This window comes from Mesoplodon mirus, assembly GCF_964341445.2.
Source record: "Mesoplodon mirus genome assembly, chromosome: 4".
NCBI lineage: Eukaryota > Metazoa > Chordata > Mammalia > Artiodactyla > Ziphiidae > Mesoplodon > Mesoplodon mirus.
The window spans coordinates 31502704-31524992 of record NC_138979.1 but is presented as its reverse complement, the minus strand read 5'-3'; the positions used below and the strand labels follow the sequence as shown (position 1 = coordinate 31524992).

The following is a 22289-nucleotide window of genomic DNA, read 5'->3' as shown; positions in this document are numbered from 1 at the left end:
CTTGGGACTGAGGAGATGCCACTGGTGTCTAGTGGGTGGGGGCCAGGGATGCTGCTAAACGTCCTACAGTGCCCAGGACACCCTCACAGTATGGAATGGTCCAGCCCCAAACGTCAGGAGTGTCGAGGCTGAGAGCCCCCAAACTTGGGTGTTTTTCAGGGCTTGCTCCCTGTGACGCAGGCCCTCTCATGCCTCTCCCGGCAGGAGACCATGATGGACCACGCCCTTCGCACCATCTCCTACATCGCGGACATTGGGAACATCGTGGTGCTGATGGCCAGGCGCCGCATGCCGCGCTCAGCCTCCCAGGACTGCATCGAGACCACCCCCGGGGCCCAGGAGGGGAAGAAGCAGTATAAGATGATCTGCCACGTGTTTGAGTCTGAGGACGTAAGTAAATGCTCGGGCGTGATGTTCCCCTCCCGATGGCTCAGGCCCCATGGGCTCCGTGGTCCCAGGAAAGCGCGTATAGGATGGGGATCCTGTGCCCCATCATGGACGCTTCCAGTGGAAGTGGTGATTTTTCTAACACTCTGAGTTTGCCGAGACCATGAACACAGCTCTGTTTCGCATCATGAAATAAGTTTTTCAGGAGCTGTTTGTAAATGGAACCATAGTTAAATATGCCGAGGAGCTCTTTGACAAGGTCCTTTAACAAAACCTTGTTCTCCCCAAATAAAGTAGCCCTTGACTAACTTTTCTGTTGAGATGCACACCCCACACTCCAGGGTTGCAAATGGGGAAGCGCCTCTGCTTTTGCTCATGGCCATTTCAGGCCATAAGAAGTTGGAAAATCCAGTGCACCCTTGGACAACATGGGTTTGAACTTCGAGGGCCCACTTACCCATGGACCTTTGTCAGTAGTAGATGCTACAGCGCTACACCATCCGCCTTGGTTGACTCCGCGATCATGAACCGCGGACACGGAGGAATTGTGGGTACGGAGGGCTGACTGTAAGTTAGACGCAGATTTTTTATAGACTGTACAGAGGGTCACAGCCACTAACCCCCATTTTGTTCATGGGTCAACTGTAATTCTGACGTTTAAAATACCACAGACTCGCTAAGAGACCATAAGCCCTTTGACTCCTTCCTTGGATGGGATGAGAGCATCTTTCTGAGCCTGGAAGAGGGAGAAAGGGACCGGGGAAGGGAGCTGCAGGGCAGGAGGTGAGCGGGGTCTCTGGGCTGCCCCCCCAGGGCAGATCTGATTCAGGATCACCCAGGAGGCAGCAGCTGAGCTGTTCTTGGGGCTGTTGCCGGAGCAGGATTTTTAAAATTTCTCTCTCCTCCATGGATGCTTGGAAAGGGCATTCTCGGTTACCAAGGGACTTGAGGGTGTGTCAGGGACCCGGAGCAGTGGGGAAGGGTCCCAATGTTTTCATGTTTGAATGCAGGGTGGGTGGAGGCAGTGACCTTTTTGCTGAGAAAGTGAAGTCACCTACAAGTGCTTTGAAGCAATGACACATTTATAGGAGAGGAAATTTACATACAGACTCACTGGTGCACACACGTGTTCCTTTCACCATTATACGGATGTCTGTGGACACCTGCTTGGGAATTTTTGTTTGGCTCATGGCTCGAGGAGTCTCAGAGACCCGGCCTGGGGGCATGTGATGGGCCCTGGAGAAGGGCTGTGGTGATGGGCAGGTGAGGCAAGAAGTAGGCCAAGTGGCAGGGGGTGAACAGTCTGCTGGCTCGGGGAGCAGGAAGGGGCTCCGAGGTGCCCACCGTGCCCTGGGTGCTGCTGTGGCCTGGGTTTCTCTATTCGGTGGGAGAGAAGGCTGAGAGCAAAGGTGGGGGCAGGGCTCCAGGTGGTCCTTGAAGGCACATGGGAAGGATGGGCTGGGAGGGGCGTGAGGGGATGGAGCAGCCATCCTAAGAGTCGGACCCTGATGGTGGCCCCATCAGGGTCTGACTGCTGCTGGGGTGAGTGAAGGATCCAAGGGTCCAGTGAGAACAGAGGGGGACACCTGGAGAAAATGGAAGGTGGCCCTAAGGACCCTGGTGGCCCTCTCAGAGTTTCCGTTTCCCTTCTGTAAAGTGGAGGGCAGTGCAGGTGAGCCAAAGAAGTGAAAGGGCTGGGGGGGCAGGGCAGCCTCCCCCGCTATTCGCCCACCTGCAGGAGGCCCCCTCTGAGTGCCAGCCTCCAATGCCAGCCCCTCGGGGAGGCCCCCGTGACGCTCCCTACCTTTCTGGGCTCACAGCCTTGGCTGTGACCTGGGGGCAGGGGCGATCCTTCATGACTGGCCCCAGCTCAGGTGGCAGGGATTCCAGGACGCAGGGCAGACGGGGGATGGGAGACTGCAGCCAGCCGCTGGTGGGAAGACGCTGAGGTTCCCGGACTGCGCCCCATGGAGCCCAGGCAGGGACCACCTTGCCCTCCCAGGGGCTCCCCCAGGTGATGGGCACCGACCGGGCAGAGCTCAAAGGGGAGGCTCAGGGCAGTGGGCGGGGGGAACGAAGTGATGCTCTCACACCCCTTCCCAGCCAGGGGACCCCAGTCAGAGGAAGATGGACCCAGAGGCCTGGGGGCAGCTGGTGTCAGCAAACCTGAGACCCCAGGGGGGCAGGGCACATCCAGGCCTCTGGGTGTCCCTCGGCCCTCCACCCTCCATCCTGGGACCAGCCTGGAGGCCCCGTTGGATCCTCAGCTTGGCCTGAGCCTCGGGCCAGGTGCCCTCCAGGACCTGCCACCGCGGGGCTCCCTCCACCGTCTCCATCCACGTCTGGGCCAGTGGCGCCACCTGGTGGTCCCGGGGCTCCGTGCCTGTGGCTGGTTCTCCCTCTGAGCAGAGCCGCCAAACTGCCAGGACGCTGCTCCTCGGGGCAGGCAGGGCTTGGTCCTGCCTAGTGGACCCGGGCTTCCCTCCTGCAGACCGTTCGGGGCCCAATTTGGGAGGGCCGTCTGGTCTAGAATCGAAGGGCTCCAAGCTCTCCCTCTGTTATCCAGCCCAGCCCGCTTTTTTCACAAAGGCTTATTCATTTGCAGCCCGAGAATCATGCAGCGTGTAGAGCAAGAATGGGATTCAGGCCAAACCCCTCAATTCCACATGTTTTCAGGCCCTGTTGACCTGAGGTTTGCTGAGGGGTCCCACTGCTCTCCCCTGGCTGCCTGGCTGCCACGGTGCTTGACGTGGCACAGGAACTGAGTCCTTAGCCCTCACTTCCCATGGTCCTTTATCTGCACACCAGCAGGTGGCATGTAAGCTTTGGCAGTGCCTGTTCAGAGTCCGGGCCTCTGCAGTATCAGATTCAGTCCAGTCCATAGAAGTGGTCCTGTTGAAGTAGAAAGAAGTGCTTTGCTCCATGATTTGCCTTGTGCTGGTGTCCCCAAGGTCACATGCTTCTCGTTGGCCTCAGCCTGACACATCCACACGCCCCACGAGAGCAGCTGGGCACACATCCTGCCCGCACCGCCCCCCCCCCCCCGTGGGTGGACTGGGTCCTGTTGCTCCAGAGAAGTAAATACTGGGTGGGTGACTGACAGTCTCTGTGATGTTCCCCAGAGGATGCACCCCCAGTCTGTGTTTGGAATAGGATGGGTGGGGGACTGCCCTGGCGGTCCAGTGGTTAGGGGTCCATGCTTCCACTGCACAGGGCATGGAACTAAGATCCCGCATGGGCCAAATAAATATATTTATTTAATAAATATTAATTTAATTTTAAATAAATTAATTTAAATTTCATTAAATTAATTTAATAACAATAAATATTAAAATAAATAAAATACACTTGTTAAAAAGAAAAGATGGGTGAAAAGAAAATATAGTACAGTCAACCAGTGAAAACAATGAAACTATGATCATTTGTAAATAATTCATAATTTCCCCAGACGTTATTGGAAACTGTGCTTTGTCTTAGGATGTCTGGGATGTAAGGGAGCTCGGGTGGGGGCAGGCAGGGCACCAGCAGAAGAAGGGCTCCCCCGGCAGAGACCTGGGCCACAGTCTTGCTCTGGCTCCTCGGAGCCCAGGCAGGGGCCCCCGTGCAGGCTGTGCCGTGGCCCCCCCTCGGGGCCCGTGCACCTGCCCGTCTCCATTGGGCACCCCTCCCCACAGGCTCAGCTCATTGCCCAGTCCATCGGCCAGGCCTTCAGTGTGGCCTACCAGGAGTTCCTGCGGGCCAACGGCATCAACCCCGAGGACCTGAGCCAGAAGGAGTACAGCGACATCATCAACACCCAGGAGATGTACAACGACGACCTCATCCACTTCTCCAACTCGGAGAACTGCAAAGAGGTGGGTGCCCGGGGCGGGGGGCACAGCTGGCAGGCCGGGCGGGGTCGAGCCTTCCTGGTGTGTGTCCCCTGCCTTCGCAGCGAGCACTTGCGTGGGAAATGCGGTGCTGTTGTAGGGAAGGAGCTGCTGACGGTCAGTCTTAAAATGACCTTGAAAATGTGCCTTTTAATACTGCTATTAGATGGGGGCTCAGCCCCTCGAGGTGTTTCTGGAAAGCGTGCAGGAGGCATCTTGAAAACGGGGAACTTGGGGCTCTGCCCAGGGTGCTGGGAAGCCGCCCGTAGTGAAGCCTTGGCAGGTTCCAGTGGGTTTGCTCAGGGGTCTCTAGAAAGTTCTTCTGAGAAGAGGAGCAAATCCCTGGGGGTGGCCTGTACCCTAACTGCTTGGGAATGAGTGAATGATCCTGGCTTGTTGCTGAATGAATGAATGACAGGCAGCTTTCTGTGAGTGACCTGTGAGGCAGAGAGAAAATAGGACTTTTCCAGACAAGAGCGGGGGCCGGGCTGGGTGTGCATCTGGACTCTGACAACACGTCCCTCTAGCCTCCATGGGTCTGGGGGGGGCAGGGGGGGCGGGAGCCGGGACACTGGAGCCGAGCTTGGGGCTAGAGGAGGGGGTCTGTGCTCCTGGTTCCCAGGATGGTTGGGTGGGTCCCAGGAGGGCTTGGGAGCCAGAGCTGGACGAGGCCAGGGAGACAGCAGGCTGGCCGAGAGGAGGTGGCCTCGGTCCTGAGGGCAGGGCGGGCACCTGGCCCGGGTCGGGCTGGTCCTTCCGGGATGCTGGGCAGAGGCCCAGCCCCCAGCCCCCATCTCAGGTGGGCCTCTCTTACCCTACCCGTTTCCTTGCAGCTGCAGCTGGAGAAGCACAAGGGTGAGATCCTGGGTGTGGTGGTGGTGGAGTCGGGCTGGGGCTCCATCCTGCCCACCGTGATCCTGGCCAACATGATGAACGGAGGTCCAGCTGCCCGCTCGGGGAAGCTGAGCATCGGTGACCAGATCATGTCCATTAACGGCACCAGCCTGGTGGGGCTGCCGCTCGCCACCTGCCAGGGCATCATCAAGGTGGGCGCGGGGCCCCACCTCACTATATCCTCGCTGCTTTGTAATCCCCCCTCACCCACCAGAATGCTGAGCCCAGAGAGACCCACCCAGTGACTTTGAACCCAAGACTGTAGCACAGCCCTGACATCAGAGAGGGACCTGGGCTGCCCCAGGTGGGGGCCAAGGACCTGTAGATGTCAGGTGACCAGCTTGTCTTAGTTTGCCTGGGACTTTTCGCTGACAGTCTCACCTGCTGGGCAAACAGGAAGGTTGGTTCCCCTGCCTGGATCTGAGCTGGGAGGCTGCTCTCACCGTCTGGCCCGTGAGCCTGCAGGTTCGGGAGGTGCAGACCCTCCCTAGAGAGGGTCACGCTGAGGGGACGCAAACAGGTGGCCCCTGCTTGTCTGTGAGAGCCCCCCGGGCTGAAGCGTTGGGCAGCCATCCAAGGGGACCTCAGCACGGCGGTGCCTTTGCTCTGTTCAAGGGTCCAGACAGTGGCTCAGCCTACAGGGGGCCATCTGTCCCGTGGCTCATTCCCTCCAGCCCTGCTGTGGTCTCGGGGCTGGAGGATGGGCCTCTGTTCTCCCTTGTCACTCAGAGATGAAGGCCCTGTGAGGGGACTCCTGGACCTGGGGACCCAGTGGGTACTGTGTAGCTAGACAGACAGACAGGCACAGGAGAGGCCTTCATCAGAGGTGCCAGAGGCTTGGCCAGCGGGACACTCGCTCTGAGGGCTGCAGCTCCTGGGGCAGTTTCTAACCTGGGCTCTGATGGGGGGTGGTGGTGGTGGTGGTGGTGGTGGTGGTGGTGGTGGTGGTGGGTGGGTGTGTGTGTGTGTGTGTGTGTGTGTGTGTGTGTGTGTGCGCGCTGCTGCAGCCACGTTCAAGCTGGGCCCCTTCCCCTCCCCCCACCCAAACCCAGGTCCATGGCCGCAGCACCCACTGTCCTCTGGGGCCTGAGGTCTCCCTTGGCCTGTCTCGGCACAGACACCAGAGCCTCCTGCTGACAGATTTCTGCTCTGCCGGCCACACCCTGTCCTTGCCCCACCCCCTGCATGAGAATCCATCACTGGAGGATGCTTTGTTTTTTTTTTTTTTTTTTTTTTTTTTTTTTTTTTTGCTGTACGCGGGCCTCTCACTGTTGTGGCCTCTCCCCTTGCGGAGCACAGGCTCCGGACGCACAGGCTCAGCGGCCATGGCTCACGGGCCCAGCCGCTCCGCGGCATATGGGATCCTCCCAGACCGGGGCACGAACCCGTATCCCCTGCATCGGCAGGCGGACTCTCAACCACTGCGCCACCAGGGAGGCCCAGGATGCTTTGTTTTGAGGAAGGTGCCCTCACCTTCCCAAACAGGAAGTCTTCCTGCACTCAGCATGCCAGGGCCCCTCCTGGGCATCACCAAGGGTGACCTGGTGCCGGCCTCTTGGTTGTGCACAGGGGCCACTGCACGCACTGCCACCTGGGATGCCCAGCACCCCTGCATCCGGTCAGGGTGGTGCCTGCATCCACACACAGAGGGACACCAGGACTGAGAGGGGCCTGCCTGGCTTGGTCCCCCAGCTCACGGGGCTCTGCCCTGCCACTGGCTCACCCTCCCAGGCCCCTGAGGTTGTCCTCCCAGTGGCATCTGAAACCCACTGGGCCTCCCATTCCTGCTCTGCAGGGTCTGAAGAACCAGACACAGGTGAAGCTCAACATCGTCAGCTGCCCACCGGTCACCACCGTCCTCATCAAGCGGCCGGACCTCAAGTACCAGCTGGGCTTCAGCGTGCAGAACGGCATCGTGAGTCCGCTCGGCAGCCTCCACCATGCACGTGGAGGGCCTGGTGCAGGGAGCTGGGGGGCAGGTCTCCGTCCCTCCAGAACCGCTCCTGTCTGATGGGACAGGTCCCGGCCAGTGGGCACGGCTGCCAGCAGCCAGTCCAGGCAGGGCAGGCAGGCCAGCATGTGGTCATGGCATGGGTCCCTCCAGCCCTGCCCTCGGCACCCTCGTCCCAGTGGTGGCTGTTCTCTGCAGACCCCTGCTCTGGAGTGGAGATAGGAGCTCTCCCACCCCTGCAGTTGGGACCCGCAGCTGATGGCAATGTCAGAGTCGCTGTGTGCAAGACACCCACCCACTCATTCATTTGTTCATTTGCTCATTCACTCACCCATTCAGAGCCGTGTGTGAGGTTCCTGAGCTGTGTCAGGCGGGGCCCCAGCCACTGAGGAGGCAGGAGGGCCTCCAGGAGGAGGTGACGCTGGGCTTGAATGGGTGCTGGTCTGGCCAAAAGTCTGTGCCTGTTCCTCAGGCTGGAGTTCTTCCCTCCAGAGTTCCCACCTCCTCTTCGACCTGCGTGAGCTCTGTTTCCTGGGTCGTTTCTCCTGCAAAGGTCCCAGTGGGCAGGGAGGGATGTGGCCACAGATGGAGGACAGAAGAGGGAAGGCCGGTCATTTCCAGATCGCTTAATCCACAGCCCAGAGTGCTAAAAAGCCAAGGAAGAGATAGTGCGGTGGATGGGGGTGGTGTCAGGTTGAGGGGGAAGACGTGTGTGTCCCTCCACAGTCACAGAGGGGACACATCGGGAGAACGTTCTAGAAACAGGACTACAAATGAGACAGAATATCCCCCATCACTACCTGGTGCAGGAGTGTGGAGAGTTCACACGGGGCCGGGGAGAGCCACAGGACATCTCTGTCCCCTCTGGGTTAGGGCGCACTTGCTGCTGTAGCAGATGTTCCCCAGATCTCAGCGGACTGAGAGCTGATCTGTTGTTTGGGTCACAGTCCAACGTGGGAGGGGGCTTCGCGCCACAGGGTCGCTCAGGGGCCCAGGCTCACCCTCCCCCAGGGCGCTCTTTGTCTGACTGGCAGCTGAGGGGAGACGGGGGCGTAGATGTGGCTTTTGCCATTTCTGTCTACATCCATCTGGCCAGATAGGGCTCAGTCACATGCTCCACAAACACAGGGCTGTCCGGGAAGGTGGTCCAGCTGATGCCCAAGATGAAGAAGGAAAGGGTGTGGGTGCATCTGAAGCTGACACTGGCCGTACTTCCCCAGCTGTGTGACACTGGGCAAGTCACTGAAGCTTTCTGGTCAGATTGAGAAAATCCATGAAGTACACCGAGACCTCCAAGGAGGGCCCACTGGGCCCAAACTCTGCAGAGGAGAAAGGCCCCTTGGCACCATACCCAAGCATGGGGGCCCAGCCAGGCTGTCTGCACCCTCAGAATTTCTTTCCGGAATGTGGCATCTGCCCCGGGAGTTGGCCAGTTGGTGGTCCAGCTAGCGCCACCCTGCCCGGCTGCTCTGCACACACATGTGTCCGGGGCCGTGCAGGAGGTTGCCCAGGGTCCCTGCCTGCAGCTGCTATGAGCACCGTGTGGATGGGCCTGGACCCCAGGCCCGGGGAGCAGCTGGGCGGGCCTTAGACCTGCCCCTGACACCCTGAGTCACCATGCAGGGCCTGCCTGGGTGCCGTCCGCAGGACCTCTCTCCCTGGGGTGGAGGCAGGTGGGTGGTAGGGAGGATTGTCAGTGACCGGCAGCCCCTGAGATGGGCCCTGCTTGTGTGACCCTGAGGGCTGCCCCTGCCCTGCTGGGCAGCCTTGTGGGGCCCAGGCTCTCCCTCCTGCATGGCCCCGGGGAGCTCGCCATCCAGGTGCGCCTGGTTCATGGTCTTTATAAGATGCAGCCCTGTCCCGCTGCGAGCCTTGCAGAGGGACAGCGTGATGCATCAGGGCCGGCTTTCCCCTCAAGGCCAGGCTCCTGGGGGGTGGCCAAGGGCTTTGCCTGTTTTGGGGGCCTGATGCGCCCCCCCCCCCACCACCAAAAAGCAAAATCCTTCCCCTGCAAATACTCCCTCCAGCCTGTTCATTTTAATCCTCACTACAGCCTAATAAGGAGCATGGGGACTGGTCAGGAAGCTGGGGCACAGAGAGGTTTAGTAACTTGCCCTGGGTCACACAGCTGGGGAGGCCATGGGGACCGAGGTGGGGAAGGGGGAGGAGGAGACACAAGGAAGGGGGGCTCTGCCTAGAGTTTTGTGGGGGCTGAATTGAAGCGAGCGGGAGAGGAAGGGGAGGCAGTGGAGAGGACAGGTGTGGGGTGGCCTGAGTGTGGCCTGGCCCTGAGCCTTCCTTCTCAGAGATGGGGGAGGGGAGGCTGGCGGGGGTGCATCCCTGGGGAGGTACAGGAGGGGTCTCTGCGGCGGGGGTGTGCGGGGATGTTCCCAGGTTGGTATGAGTGGCTAGGAGGCTGAGGCCAGGGGGGCTTCCCAGAAGGTTTGGGGGTGTGGGGTTCAGGGTCACAGCAGATCTGGGGTCTGGAACTGGGGAAATATTACCCCCTGATTCTGCAGGCAGCATTGCCAGGCTGCCCTTGCCGGGTCACAGGTGTGCACACAGGGGTCCTGGTGCCACCCACTGCTCGGTGCCTCTGCTGCTGGTCCAGGGTCCGAGTCCCACGGTGTGTGCGCTTGGGGCCAGCTGTGGACGAGGAGCCACGTGGCCCCCAGCGCCACCCACCCACCAGCTGGCATCCTGCCTCTGTGAATGGGGGTGCGCGTGCTAGGGGCCAGGAGGCAGGGGCTGTGGTGGCTCCCGGGGACTTCCTCGCCCTGAGAGCACCCTGGAGGCAGTGGCTGGAGAGCAGGTGGCGGAATGCCAGGCCGGAGGTGGTGTTTGTCAGCCCCAATGCAAACCCGCTGCTGTTTTCTGCCTGATGCCTCCAGAAACGTTGCCTGTGGCAGGTGCCTGCTTAAATGTCTGGGGTGAGCAGTTAGGTGAAGTATGTCCCAGCGCTAGGGCATCAGGTACATCTGGGTGCTGTCAGGTGAGAGGTGAGGGGGAGGGGCTCTCTGCATGGCTGTCAGTGTGCGCACACCGGTGCGTGTGTGTGCGTGTGTGTGTGCACGCGCGCACTCGGGTGCGTGTGTGTGGGGGCTGCCAGCCTGAGCACTGGCCCTGAGGATCTCAGTGTAGCTTGTCTTTTCTTTAAAACAAGAGGCCCTGTGGCTGAGAAGCTGGATTACCTTGTGAAATCTGCCCCTCTCTCCCCCTTTTCTTTTGGTCCCGACTCTCTCCTAGAACATCTGCTTTTCCTGTTTTTTTTTTTTTTTTCAATTGTGGTAAAATACAATTAATGTGAAATTTACCATCTCAACCGTTTTCCAGCGTGCAGTTCAGCAGCGTTAAGAACGTTGACATTGTTGTAGAACCAATCTCGAGAACTGTTTCCATCAGCAAAACTGAAAGTCTGTTCCCGTGAACACTGACTCCCCACCTCCCGCTCCCCCAGCTCCTGGTGACCAGCGTGCTACTTCCTGTCCCTGTGAAGTTGAATATGGCATACTTAGGTACCTTATATGAGTAGAATCATACGGTTTTTGTTCATCTGTGACTGGCCTGTTTCACTCAGCAAAATGTCCTCAAGGTTCATCCGCGTCGTAGCATGTGTAGCAGGATTTCCTTCCTTTTTAAGGCCGAGTCGTGTTCCATTGTGTGGAAACGCCCCATTTTGGTTGTCCATTCCTCCACTGATGGACACTTGGTTACTGTGAACTGAGCTGCTGTGAACATGGGCGTGCAGGACTTCTGGTTCTCCAGTCTGTCTAGTTCCATTGCTGCAAGACTTGTAGGCCTGCTGGGGCATCTGTCTGGGGTGTCAGTCCATGTGTCTGTCAGTTCTAGGACCCGGGAAGGGCCACCATCCGGCCAGCTCTTCCAGCAAACCTGGGGCTTCCCTCTAGAGCCCGTGTCTGTGCGTTGGTCTGGATTAGGGAGGGCATCCCCTGTCCCCATGCACAGATGAGGACGCAGGAACAGGTAGCTGAAGGGACCTGCCCCAGGCTCCCGTCTGGGCAGCGGCAGGGCAGGCGTTGGCCTGCACGGCTGTCGTGGGGAGCTTGCCCTCTGCCCGTATCAGATGCTGGAGTGCGTGGTCGGGGTCAGTGGGCGAGCACACGCGTGGACCTGAGCCATCTGTGAGCTGTGCAGGGGCTGTCCTGTTTGCATCTAGGGCCCTGGGTGTCAATAACGAAGCCACAGAGGTGCCTACAAGGCCCTGTCGTGGCCAGCCAGCCGCCTTTCCTCCCACTGGGACTGCAGGGCCCACAGAGCCCACGGATCACGTGGGCCCCGCAGATAAGTTCCCCGCATCCCTGGAAAAGTCTGCTGACCCCTGAGTTAGTCCTGCACAAGCGCTTTTCCCATTTTCAGCTTCATTACGCCCAAAGTACAAGGCATTCATTTGCAGACAGGCCCCAGCTGAGCCAGTTAACGCTCCTTCTAAATGGACCCCTCCTCTCTGTTCCCACAACACCATGGAAGAGATCAGGACGTCCCCAGCTGGGAGACACCAGCGTTCCTCCTGAGAGGTGCACCCTGAGAAATTAGAGCAGCCCAAGGCCCTGGGTTCTGGGGGCACGCCTCGTTTCCGAAGGCCTGCCGCCTGCACGCGTGTGTACGTGCATGTGTGTTTGTGTGTGCGTGTGTGCAGGCGTGTGCCCACATGGCCCTCTCCTCAGCACTTTCTGCTCCCCTCTGCCAGCCTGGCCCCCCAGGTCCCAGCCGAGGTCCCCTGCCAGGGTCTGAGTCCATCATCCTGGCGACGCCCTCTTAAGGTGCAAAGCTATTTTCTCCCTCTCCCTGAACCCTTCCCCTCTTTACCTTCTGTCCCCAAATCTCCACCACAAGGGAAGACGCTACCACTAGGGACTTAGGGAAACAGCACCTGCTATGGGGTGTCCCAGCTCCCCTCAGGAGCACCTGGATCCTGCCTGACACCTACCAGGTCTTCCTGAAGCCTGGATCTTTGAAGAGCGAGTTACCCTGGGCCCAAAATGCCCTTAAATCATCTGGGTGGTGGGCGGAGGGAATAAAAGTTAATCCTTAATACTGACAGGTAAGCAGAGCCTTCACAGCACAGGATGGGTGCTCCCCTTACTGGAAAATGGGTGGTGGGGTCAGGCCGCTTCTCTATCTCCACCCTGAGTCCGGTCTGGCCCAGGTGCCTGGGATCCAGGACCGTGGCCCACTCTGCTGTAGGAGTGGCCTTGGGCTGTGACATCAGCCTGCATCTGTGTCTCCTTCTAGAAGAGAGGGGTCCTGAGGGCTGGGAGGGACCTCGAGGGCTTCAGGCACTGCACTGGGATTTACACACACACACACACACACAAAGTGGATCTGGAAAGACCACAAAACAGATGACAGGTGGGAGTCCTGCAGGGGTGCCAGGGCCACCCTGGGGTCAGTGGCCTTTTAGCCTATCTCAGCCTTCAGAAGATGCCAGGCCAGTGCCAAGGGAGAGCACGGGCAGCTGGGCTGGAGGGGTCCTGTCTGGGGGTGGAGTTTCAGCCCCTAGCCAGTGGAGCAGCCCGGCCAGGGCTGGGATGGGAAGGGGCTATGACCCAGGTAGGGGCCCCAGGCGGCATTCATCACAGGGCGTGGAGGAGGCCTCGCAGCATTGAGCCTCGTGGTGGGAAGGGAAGAACACCAAGTCTGGGGGAGGGCTGGCCGTCCTGCCTGCACCTGCGCCTCCTGCAGGATGACCCTTGACCTTGTAGGATGCTGACCAGAATCATACGAGGACCCCTTGAAAGCCCTAAAAAGCTCCTGGTGGCATTTTTGGGTTGAGGAAACCGTACAGACCAAGGCCTCCGTGGGTACAATGAGGCTGTCAGGTGATGCAGGGTGTCCCCCGGGCACTCGGGGGACAGGGTCCCACCAGCCTGGGCCTCTCCTTCCACCAGACTCTGGGCTCTGCCTTCCTCATCCTCAAACATGTCTGGTACAGGGCAGCCTTCAGGCAGGATGGCTGGGATACTGCTGCAAGGGGCCCAGGGTAGAGGTGCCTGGTGGGGGTGGACAGGGGAGACCTCCAGTGCGGGTGTGGTTGTTCTCGGGCAGCCTCGGCCCCAGGGATGCTGCCGTCTGCCCTTGGCTGGGGGTGGATGAGAGGCCTGGCGCCCTGCCTGTTCCCTCCCACCCCAGCCTCTCTTGCTGGTGCTTTCATCCCACCCCCCTCCCATGGCTCCCACAGGGCCCCGGGGACCCCCCAGGTGCAGCTGCCCCCCCCCGCTCTCCATGGGCCCTCCCTGCTGTCTGCATGGACCCCACCTTCTGACACCCAATCTTTAGTGGATCTCACACACATGGAGGCTGCATAATCTCTTTCCGTTTGTCGGCTGGTGAAATCACCACCTCCCTGTGACAGGGGAGCAGTGACTGTCTTCACTGCAAAGAGGAACAGAGTGACTGCTGGCGAATCTGCCAGAATGGGCTTTACCTGCACACCTCCCGGCCTCCACACCCCCGACCCAGGAACAGAGGCTCCGGGTGGCTGGGGCGGGGGGGCAGATTCCAACCAGTGAGGGCGGTGGGGCAGGGGGGACGGGTCTCCCACAGCCATTTTCAAGCACATTCCAAACCGTAACCTCCCAGTTGGTGAGTCGGCAGCCGGCATGTAGGAGTGTCTGCCCTGGGGCTTCATCCTGCATGTGATTAATTCTCCTCCCCGTCTTTGGGGGCTAGAGGTGACTGGTGAGCGTGGCGGGGACCCTGGGCTGACCTGACCACCCCCTGCCCCCGTGTCGCTTAGATCTGCAGCCTCATGCGCGGGGGCATCGCGGAGCGGGGCGGCGTCCGTGTGGGCCACCGCATCATCGAGATCAACGGGCAGAGCGTGGTGGCCACGGCCCACGAGAAGATCGTCCAGGCGCTGTCCAACTCGGTGGGAGAGGTGAGAGGTCACTGCCCGAAGCCAGAACCGGGCTCTCGGAGCCCAGATGTTTCCATGGCCAACATCTAATCCCCGAGGGTGTGTATAAGGTGCTGGGGAAGCACCCCAGAGCAAAGCCTCCCTTCTTGGCAGAGCCTGTCCCTGCGGGGACTTGGGCACGTCTGCTGGCTGGCGTGCTCCCACCTGGACCTCCGTGAGCCTCCTCCAGGGGCTGCATCAGCTGAGCACGGCTGTGTCTCCCACGGGGGAGCCTGCTGCAGGCGGGGTCTGGCATCCCCTCTTCACCTCGGGTAACTGTGGCTGATGGGATGGGGGTGGGCATTCGTAGGCCAGCCCTGCTGTGCTCCCCTCTCCCACTCTGCTGGCTGTACCCCGCCTCCTTCTCTGCTTCTTTCTGGCATCAGGGCGATGCCATGCCAGCGTGAGGGTGGACGGGGTACAGAGCGGGGAGCTCAGGAGGGAGCAGGGTACCTCAGCGGGGGACGTAAGATGCTGGGAGTGGGGGTACCAGCCCAGTGCTGGGAAGGAGGCCTCCCCGGTGCGGGTGTGGGTGTGTGTTTGTGTGTGGGAAGCGGGGAGTCAGGGTGAATGGGTGAGTATCTCCCTGGGTGAAGCCTGGGTGACGGCAGTGCAGAAGGGCAGACCGCGCCGAGTGGCGGGTGACACGGGACAGCTGTGAAGGCAGGTGCTGGGCGGGGAGTTTAGGTTTGATTCTGAGGGCGGTGGTGTGGGGAGAGGGCACGGCTTCCTCTTTGGAGGCTGGTGGGGGGAGCAGGGTGCTGTTCCCTGAGGGGCCTTCAGATCATGTCTGGTCAGGACACCTTTCCTGGGGCCACGTTGACCCACTCAGTATTTTGTGAAAGTCCCAAGGCCGGGGGAGGAGGCCTGTTTCCCTGCATGGGTGGTGGCAGACAGCAGCTCTCAGGAAGGAGGGGCCAGGTAGGCGCCATTAGCCTTCTCTTACAAATGGCTTCAAAGAAAGGAAAATCCAATTGTCCTAAGTAGATGCCTCGAGACAGCCGCCTCGCTGGGGCCATCGGTCAGGCGGGGGAGCTGGGCCGGGAGCGGGAGAAATGCGTCCGACTGTCTGAACCTGAGGTGAATGGGTATCGATCAGGCTGGACCTCAGGCCCCGGGTGTTGGAAGCCGTTCAGCCTGGGCGGACTGGCTGGTCCTGGGAGACGAGCTTGTCTGCCTGTGCTTTCCATCATCCCTGAGCACATTTGGAAAATGAGTCACCGATCACTAGACCTGGTGTTTTGCTGGGCCTTGGGGGTGGGTTTCAGATTGAAGAATTAGAATGAATCTTCTGGTGGAAAAAGCCATCACAGGCTGATGAAGGAGCAAACATCTAAGTGGATCAGACAGATCCTGGTGTTGGGGACCAGGTGGGGAGCCTGGGTGACAAGAAAACGCTTTGGCCAGACTGGCCATCTGGGTTGGTCAGATAAGGCCTGAGAATGGCTTGCCCGAGGAAGAGCAGGCCCGGGGGGTTGGCTGCACGCCCCTGGGGGTGGCTGCACCTGCGGCCGCCTCTCCCTGGGCGCTGGAGGTCTGCCAGCCCACCCCCTAGAGCCATGGTGACCCACAGGGGCCTGAGCACGGCCGGGTCCCGGGCTAGCCTGCGGAGCAGAGTGCTTAAAGGAAGCAGAAGCAAAGCCCGGGGCCCAGGCGGGATTTAGGGTATGTGCCCTCCACGGTTGGCCTCTCCGGGCAGCCGTCTCTGTGCCTTGCTGGCGTACCCAGCCTCTGTGGTGCCAGGGACTGAGGTCAGGCCCCAAAGGATCATTTGCTAACTGACCCCCAGGGGCTGGGGGCCTCCAGGCCTCTGCCCGCCGCACACGCACTTTGTGTGTGAGCCTCTGGGTCTCACGCCGAGGCAAAGCTTGCCCCTTGCAGTTGCCAAGGAGGCCTGAGCGCCCCAGCCTGCCTTCAGCTCGGTGCACAGTCAAAAGTCCAACTTTTTATGCACCTGTTGTCAGCTCGAGCTGAAGGGAAAACCAGCCCTTGATCGCGTGTAAAACCCTCTAAAGACCTGGATGGGGCGCCCAGGTCACAGTCTGCGCAGTCAGGGTATGCTTTCTAAGCCGCCATCGGGGGTGGTGACCACGGTGTCGACTTGAAGAAATGCACAACATGAGAGTTGTGAGTTGTTTTATTTGGGGCAAAATGAGGACTGTAGCCCGGGAGACAGCATCTCATATAGCTCTGGGAAACTGCTCCGAGGAGGCGGGGGGAAGGTCAGGATACATGTGATTTTGGTGAAGGGGGAGGACATGCAATGGAGCACATATTTTTTGCAGAAGGTTCTGCTAGTCTCCTGAGGGTTACTGCTAGTCACGAGGAGCAGACGTCACCAGGAAGGATCTCAGTGTTTTTCTAGATACTGAGGAGATGCAAGAATTGGGCTCAAAAAAATTGGCTCCTGAAAATGTCTAACTATCTGAAGACTTGTTCTCCCAGTTTTCCCCAGAGCACGGAGGGCCTCATTCCTGATCTCCACCCTGAATCCCTTTCAGGGGGTGTTGAAAGTCAGCAGCTGCAGCGGCACCTGCTTTAATCCTTGCAGAGGTAGATGGCAAGTGCCCATGACAAGTGCCAATTTGCTGTTGACAGCGCGCAGGTCATTCTTCCTCCCCTCTGGACGCTGGTACTTTACACAGGACACGCTCAGGGGACTTGGGCATCGCTGGCCTCGCATTGGGGGGACGGGGGCGGGAGGCGGAGGCAGGGAGGGCTGGGTCAGCCCCTCTCTCTCATTGGCAGATCCATATGAAGACCATGCCTGCCGCCATGTTCAGGCTCCTCACAGGCCAGGAGACCCCGTTGTACATCTAGGCTGCCCGCCTGCACCCCAAGGAGTGGGAGCCGGACCCAGGACCCGACCCCTGAACCCACAGCCCACCTGAGGACACTGGCTCCTCTGAAGGGCATGCCCTCACCACCCACTTTTTTTTTTTTTTGGACAAAAAGGGGTCTTTATCCAAGGAGAGTCACAGGAACCAGTCTTTGTAGAACAGTCACCTATTTTGCCACATTCTGAATTTTCTCATTGCGACGGACAAGGGTTTGTCTGTACATCTGTGTGGTGTGGAGCCGTGGAGGGCGAACGTGGGTGCCCCCGGATGCGGCTGTGTTGGGAGCCCCTCGAGGACAGCACGCTCCAGGGGGCAGCAGCTGTGTGCCCCGCCCTCAGCTGGGGCTCGGGTTCCTGCGGGGAGGGCGCCCGACTGCCCCGATGGCTGAGTGTGGGCAGCCAGCTCTCAGGATGGGACTGGTCACTGAAGTTGGGGGACACGTGGTTTTATTTCCCAAGAAAGGAGACATCCCTGAGTTACATAAATGGTGATATCCACAACCTCAAAACTCCATGCCTATTTAGACAACATCACCATTTTGACTTTTATCTGACAACAAACTGCTCTTCAGACGTTAGGATTTTCCGACGACCCGTGACCACGTCTGCTGCCTGTGCCCGCCTGTCCACTGGCCCCTGGACGCCCCCGGGCAGCCTCCCACACAGGCCGGCGGCCTCATTACAATATCTGTCTACACACACGCATCCACACGTGAGCTCCCCCATCGGAAACCAGACCCTCCCCAGACACCTGGAGCCTGCTGTCCCCGGGGCCCTGCGCGTCCGGGTGCCGTCACCGTGAGCAGTGTCCAGTGCGTGTAGGTCAAGTGCAGCATAGTCTAGATCCGCCCCGCAGAGCTCAGTGTTCACGATGTCATTTTGTCCGGAAGTCTCTCTCTTTGGCCCAGGCCTTGAAGAATACACTGTGACTTAAGAAGCCTTACCATGCAGTAACTAAGCTCTAGGACCACTGGATGAGGGTGACCTGTGTGTTGCATGCAGCTGACCTTGGGAAGACTCGCTAATACCACTAATAAACCTGAGGTCATGATGGAAAGCTGTCCGTGTGGCTGGTTTGTTGACGGAGAAGTGGCCGCCCAGCTTTCCTCTAACTCCGCCCCTCTCAGCCCGGCTCCCGGTGGGGTCCTCCCTGCCAGGTCTGAGGGCTCCAGGCACTATCCCCGCAGGAGACAAGCTCCTGACTAATTGGATAAGGGAGAGTGGGAGGCTCAGGCTTCTCCTGGTTCAGATGGGAATCATCTCTGGGAGAGGTGTGTGCGTGTATAGAGCAGAAAGCCGGCCCACCTATAGCCTGGCTCCTTCCCTGGGGCCGCCCTGCAGCCCGTCTTGCCTGATAGCAGGACTTGGCAGTGCTCCCATCACTGACTGCGTTCTGTGGTCACCGTCCTGGTCCTGGTGTCCCCTGACATGGGGAGCTGGGGAGAGCATGGGCTCTGGTCAGAAGCCCTGGGTGGTGTTCCAGCATGTTATCAAGGGACATTGGGCAAGCCGGGCCCCTTCTCTGGCCGGGATCTTAGTTCTATGCTGTGAGCCACTAGGCAGGGATGGCCCACACCCCGGGGTGAGAGCTGGAGGGAAGGGGCCTCGGCTCAGGGGGGCCCAGGGGTATGGCCCTGCAGCGCCCAGAATGAGGCAGGTGAATGGGCTCCGGAGAGGAAACCCATGGCTAGCAGATGACGGGGTGGGTGTGTGTGTTGTGGGGGGGGTAGGTGTCCCATCATGTGATACACATTAAAAAAAAAATTAGAGCTTTAAGCCAGGGGCCTGCATTCCTCCCAGAAGCTGGGGGACATGTCCCACAGAGGGACAGCTGTGGGCCAGGCGCCTGCCCTCTCCCCTCACACCCCCAGGGTCTGTCTCCAGAAGGATGTTAGGAAACAGTCGCGTGCCAGGGGTGGGTCACACTCCGTGGTCGGTCGCCCGGCCTGAGCCCTCGCTCGGCACCTGGTCACCAGCAGTACACACGGCTCTCGGCATCTGTCTGTCCTGGTTAGACCTCAGAGACACAGAGGCCAGAAATAGTTTTTATTAAAACACTGATCATTATGAAAACACCTTGAGGTACATTAAATAAATACAGCCTGCCAGTTGTACAAACAGGCTTGAAAACAATTTCTTATAAATTCTGCCTTAATAGCAGCATCTGTGGATCAATACAGCTGTGGGGGAGAAAATATCCATTCGAAATAAGCTTTCTTTTACGTGGTTTGTTACACGCATTTAATTTGTATCATTGTCACCAGCTGAAGGAGCCCTTAAGTCCTTGTGAAGGATAAGCGCCCCCCTGTTTGCCACAGAGTAGGGGTCTGGAGCTCCTCCATCCCAGCATCCTTGTGGTCCCTGGGTGGGGCGTCTAATGGCAGTGCCAGACAGGCACTGGCCCTGTGCTGGCCCTCTTTTTGGTGGGGGAGGTCCAGGAGAGCACAGGCCCTGGGCCCTGTGCAGGGGGCATCCTGGGCCTCGGCTTCCAGCGCAGCCCGTGGGGACCTGCCTGCTGACGTGTTAACGAGAGCGGGGAGACCAGGGCCGAGTGGATGAGGGCGCACCAGTGACAGGGGGACACTGCCTTTCCCCTTGGCCATGAGCCAACATAGCCTGGGGCTCAGGGCACTCGATGCCGGGGCCGCTGGTTCCCAGGTGCCACTGAGCAGAGTGGGGTTGAAGGTACCCGGGCTGGGGAGTCAGACCCCGGCCCGTTGCCAGGCACCTGACCTTTCCTGGGATCCAGGAACCTAGGCCCTGCAGGAGCCGACGTGGGCCCTCAGAAGGTGCCAGCCCAGCGCTGTAGAACTGGGTACAGTGTGCTCACCCGCAAGATAGAGATGCTGTGAGAACAAACACAAAACTGAGCATGAGAACACGTGTGAGGGCCGAGCACTTGAGAACGGCCGGCCGGTGGGCTTCGGGCCAGAGTACCTACCTGCACCCAGGTGGAGGCACAGGCTGTGGCAGGTGCTCAGAGGCAGGAGACATGGCCCCCTGCAGGGAGGGGAAGCAAAGGACACAGAGCACCAGGCCAGGCCTCCTGGAGGTCACCCATCCTGCTGAAGAGTAACAATTCTGATGCCCGTGAGGTGCGGGGCGGACGCAAGTGCTGGCCTCACTCGAGAGGCAGCCTGTCTGAGACCTGCAGGCTCGGCCCAGGGCCCTGCTGTGTGAGCCCCCAAACCTGACGTGAGCCCCCCACCCAGGTGAGACCCCTGCAGCCTGCTAAGCTCTGGTTGCCACCCCAGAGACGCCTTGATGCAGAGGCCAGGGCGCTGGGGCCATCCACGCTTTGCTGGAAGGCTTAGGGGAGGCCCCTTGGAAAAACCATCAGTTTACCTGCAGAGAGATTTACTTTGGGGGACCTCAAAAGCCCTCAGTTGAGAAAAATTAGAGTAGAGATTTCCCATTTTATAGTCTGGATAAAGTGCTCATAAATTCTCCTCTGTGATGTCTCAAGCGGAGAAGTTCCGGTTATCGTCACAAGGCCTGATTTATATATTGGTCCAGCTCTCACCTCTGGACGGCAGTGACCAATGATAACATTAGAAAGCAAAGCGTTGGCAGCTGACTGGCACCGCGGGCCACCTACATTGGTGTCGAGGGGCTCCTCGGGATGTCTGGGCTGGAAACACCCCCGCGAGCCCCATCCCTGCTCCCCCCACACACCCCAGCACACTGGCTACGGGGGTGGGGGGTGCAGCCCTGGGCTGCTGGACACCCGGCAGTGCTGGGCACCTCCCAGCCCGCCCCCGGCACTCCCTGTATTGGGCCATGGGCTCTTGGTTGAGAACTGTGGTCTCCGGCTCCCTTGTCCCACGCAGGAGCCGCCAGCCACACTCCAGGATGGCACAGGTATCCCTATGGCTGCAGAAAGTCCTTGAGGACAGCGCTGCTCCAGGACCCTGGCTGGGAAGCAGCTGCTGCTGAGGTCGCCAGAACAGGGCGGCCCGGGGGGCCAAGAAGGTCCAGGGCACCCAAGCTGCTGTGGCCGAGGAGGCTTCTGTGCACCCAGCTCGAGGTGGGGGTGGTTCACAGAAAGGAGTGGTCGACAGGCGGCATCTTCCAAAGCAGATGCCGCCTGGCTGGGGAAGGGGCTGCTCTGGGTCATCAGAGAGCCCTTGAGGCCAGTCTGGTGAGGGCAGATGTGGGAGAACCCCGGGGGCTCGCCATGGGGGCTTATTGTTACGGGGCAAATAACCGCTCAAAGTGTTCTGTGCTGAGCTGGTTAAAGAGACAGTAGAGAGACAGCCAGAGAGGAAGCTGGGAAAATGCCCTGGAGCGGGGAGAGGCAGGGAGGGGTTGCCCGGGAGACAAGGTGCAGGGTTGGGGGGGGGGCGTCCCTCAAAGCCCCTTGCCACAGGGTGGCCGGGCCCCCCTGGGGAGTCCCTCATTGTATGTTTGTTCACAGGGTGGCCCTGTCGCCCTGCGGGCATAAGGCTGGACCCCCGCTGCCATCTGGGCTAGAATGACTTATTTTCTTAAAAATCAGCCTCTAAGAAAGGGTTGATCATTGCTTCAAACCGCAAGGGGAAATGGGCTCATTGCCTGACGGACTCCTCTTCCCCTGTAAACACTAAACTAAATCGGGGGGTGGGGACTGGGGTGCGGGAGACTCCTACTCTTCCATGGCCCCGATTGTGAAGAGACTTCAGTTTCTTTAGCTACACGCGTGTCCCCTGCCACTGGATCGCTGTCATGTGGCTAGTTCAAGGTGCCACCTGCCTGACAACAGGTAAGAATTCACAATGGACACGAGAGAGTCATCCACTGTATCACTGGGGCAGGTAGGAAGTGTCAGCCCCCAGAAAACAGCCGACGGGGTCCCCTTGGAGGATTGAGCCACCCGGGCAGCAGCCTCTCCCCACAGGCTCGGCGTCCCCGGCAGGGACTGTGGCACCAGGTCTATCCATGTCCACATCCAGACGGAGGCGCCTTCACAGCTGGTCCAGGACACGGGTGCTGAGGACGGCCTCCTCCATGTGGCGCTCCTCGGAGGGGATGGCCGAGCGCGCGGAGCCCAACACGTGCCTCACCTCCACGGGAAGGGAGCAGCTCGAGTGTTCCAAGAACTTAGCCACCAAAACCCTGGCGTCCGCGTAGGCCTTGCTGTCCACTAAGGAGTGCGGCCGCTCTTTGGAGACTGTCTGTAAGGCCTCTGGCTTTAACCGCTGGTCCATTTTCCAGGCTTCTGGTTCCCTGTGGGGTGAAAGCTGGGGCCGACAGGCACAGGCAACCATGACAGAGTGAGACAAGGAAGCTGGAAACCAAGGGAAAACGCACAATCTGAAAACACCCGACACAAAACAGAAGGCAGCCGTCCACTAACTTCTCTGAAAAGCAAACACAGGGATGCTTGGGACAAGCTTTCCGCTGGGATTTCTGTGTTCCCCAGCTGGCCCTTGCTTCGCATGTCCCCTGGCATGG

The 22289-nt window shown here is 59.6% G+C and overlaps 2 protein-coding genes across 5 annotated transcripts in view; one reads left to right on the top strand and one right to left on the bottom strand.

The window, feature by feature from the left end:
* Positions 1-16995, top strand: part of APBA2 (amyloid beta precursor protein binding family A member 2) — a gene marked incomplete at its 5' end in the record, with an annotated part of 66860 nt that extends 49865 nt beyond the window's left edge. For 2 of the 4 annotated variants that reach the window (XM_082618837.1, XM_082618834.1), the window contains 6 exons: positions 205-390; positions 4062-4241; positions 5090-5302; positions 6946-7065; positions 13859-13999; positions 16766-16995. In XM_082618837.1, the coding sequence (XP_082474963.1) occupies positions 205-390; positions 4062-4241; positions 5090-5302; positions 6946-7065; positions 13859-13999; positions 16766-16837 (912 nt within the window). In that variant the 3' untranslated portion in view covers positions 16838-16995. The remainder of the gene's footprint in view (positions 1-204; positions 391-4061; positions 4242-5089; positions 5303-6945; positions 7066-13858; positions 14000-16765) is intronic. The other 2 variants (XM_082618835.1, XM_082618836.1) reach the window with 1 other exon arrangement.
* Positions 16996-20152: 3157 nt separating this feature from the next.
* Positions 20153-22289, bottom strand: part of ENTREP2 (endosomal transmembrane epsin interactor 2) — a gene marked incomplete at its 5' end in the record, with an annotated part of 375715 nt that continues 373578 nt past the window's right edge. The window contains one exon of the mRNA XM_082618313.1: positions 20153-22122. Coding sequence (XP_082474439.1) covers positions 21800-22122 — 323 coding nt within the window. The 3' untranslated portion in view covers positions 20153-21799. The remainder of the gene's footprint in view (positions 22123-22289) is intronic.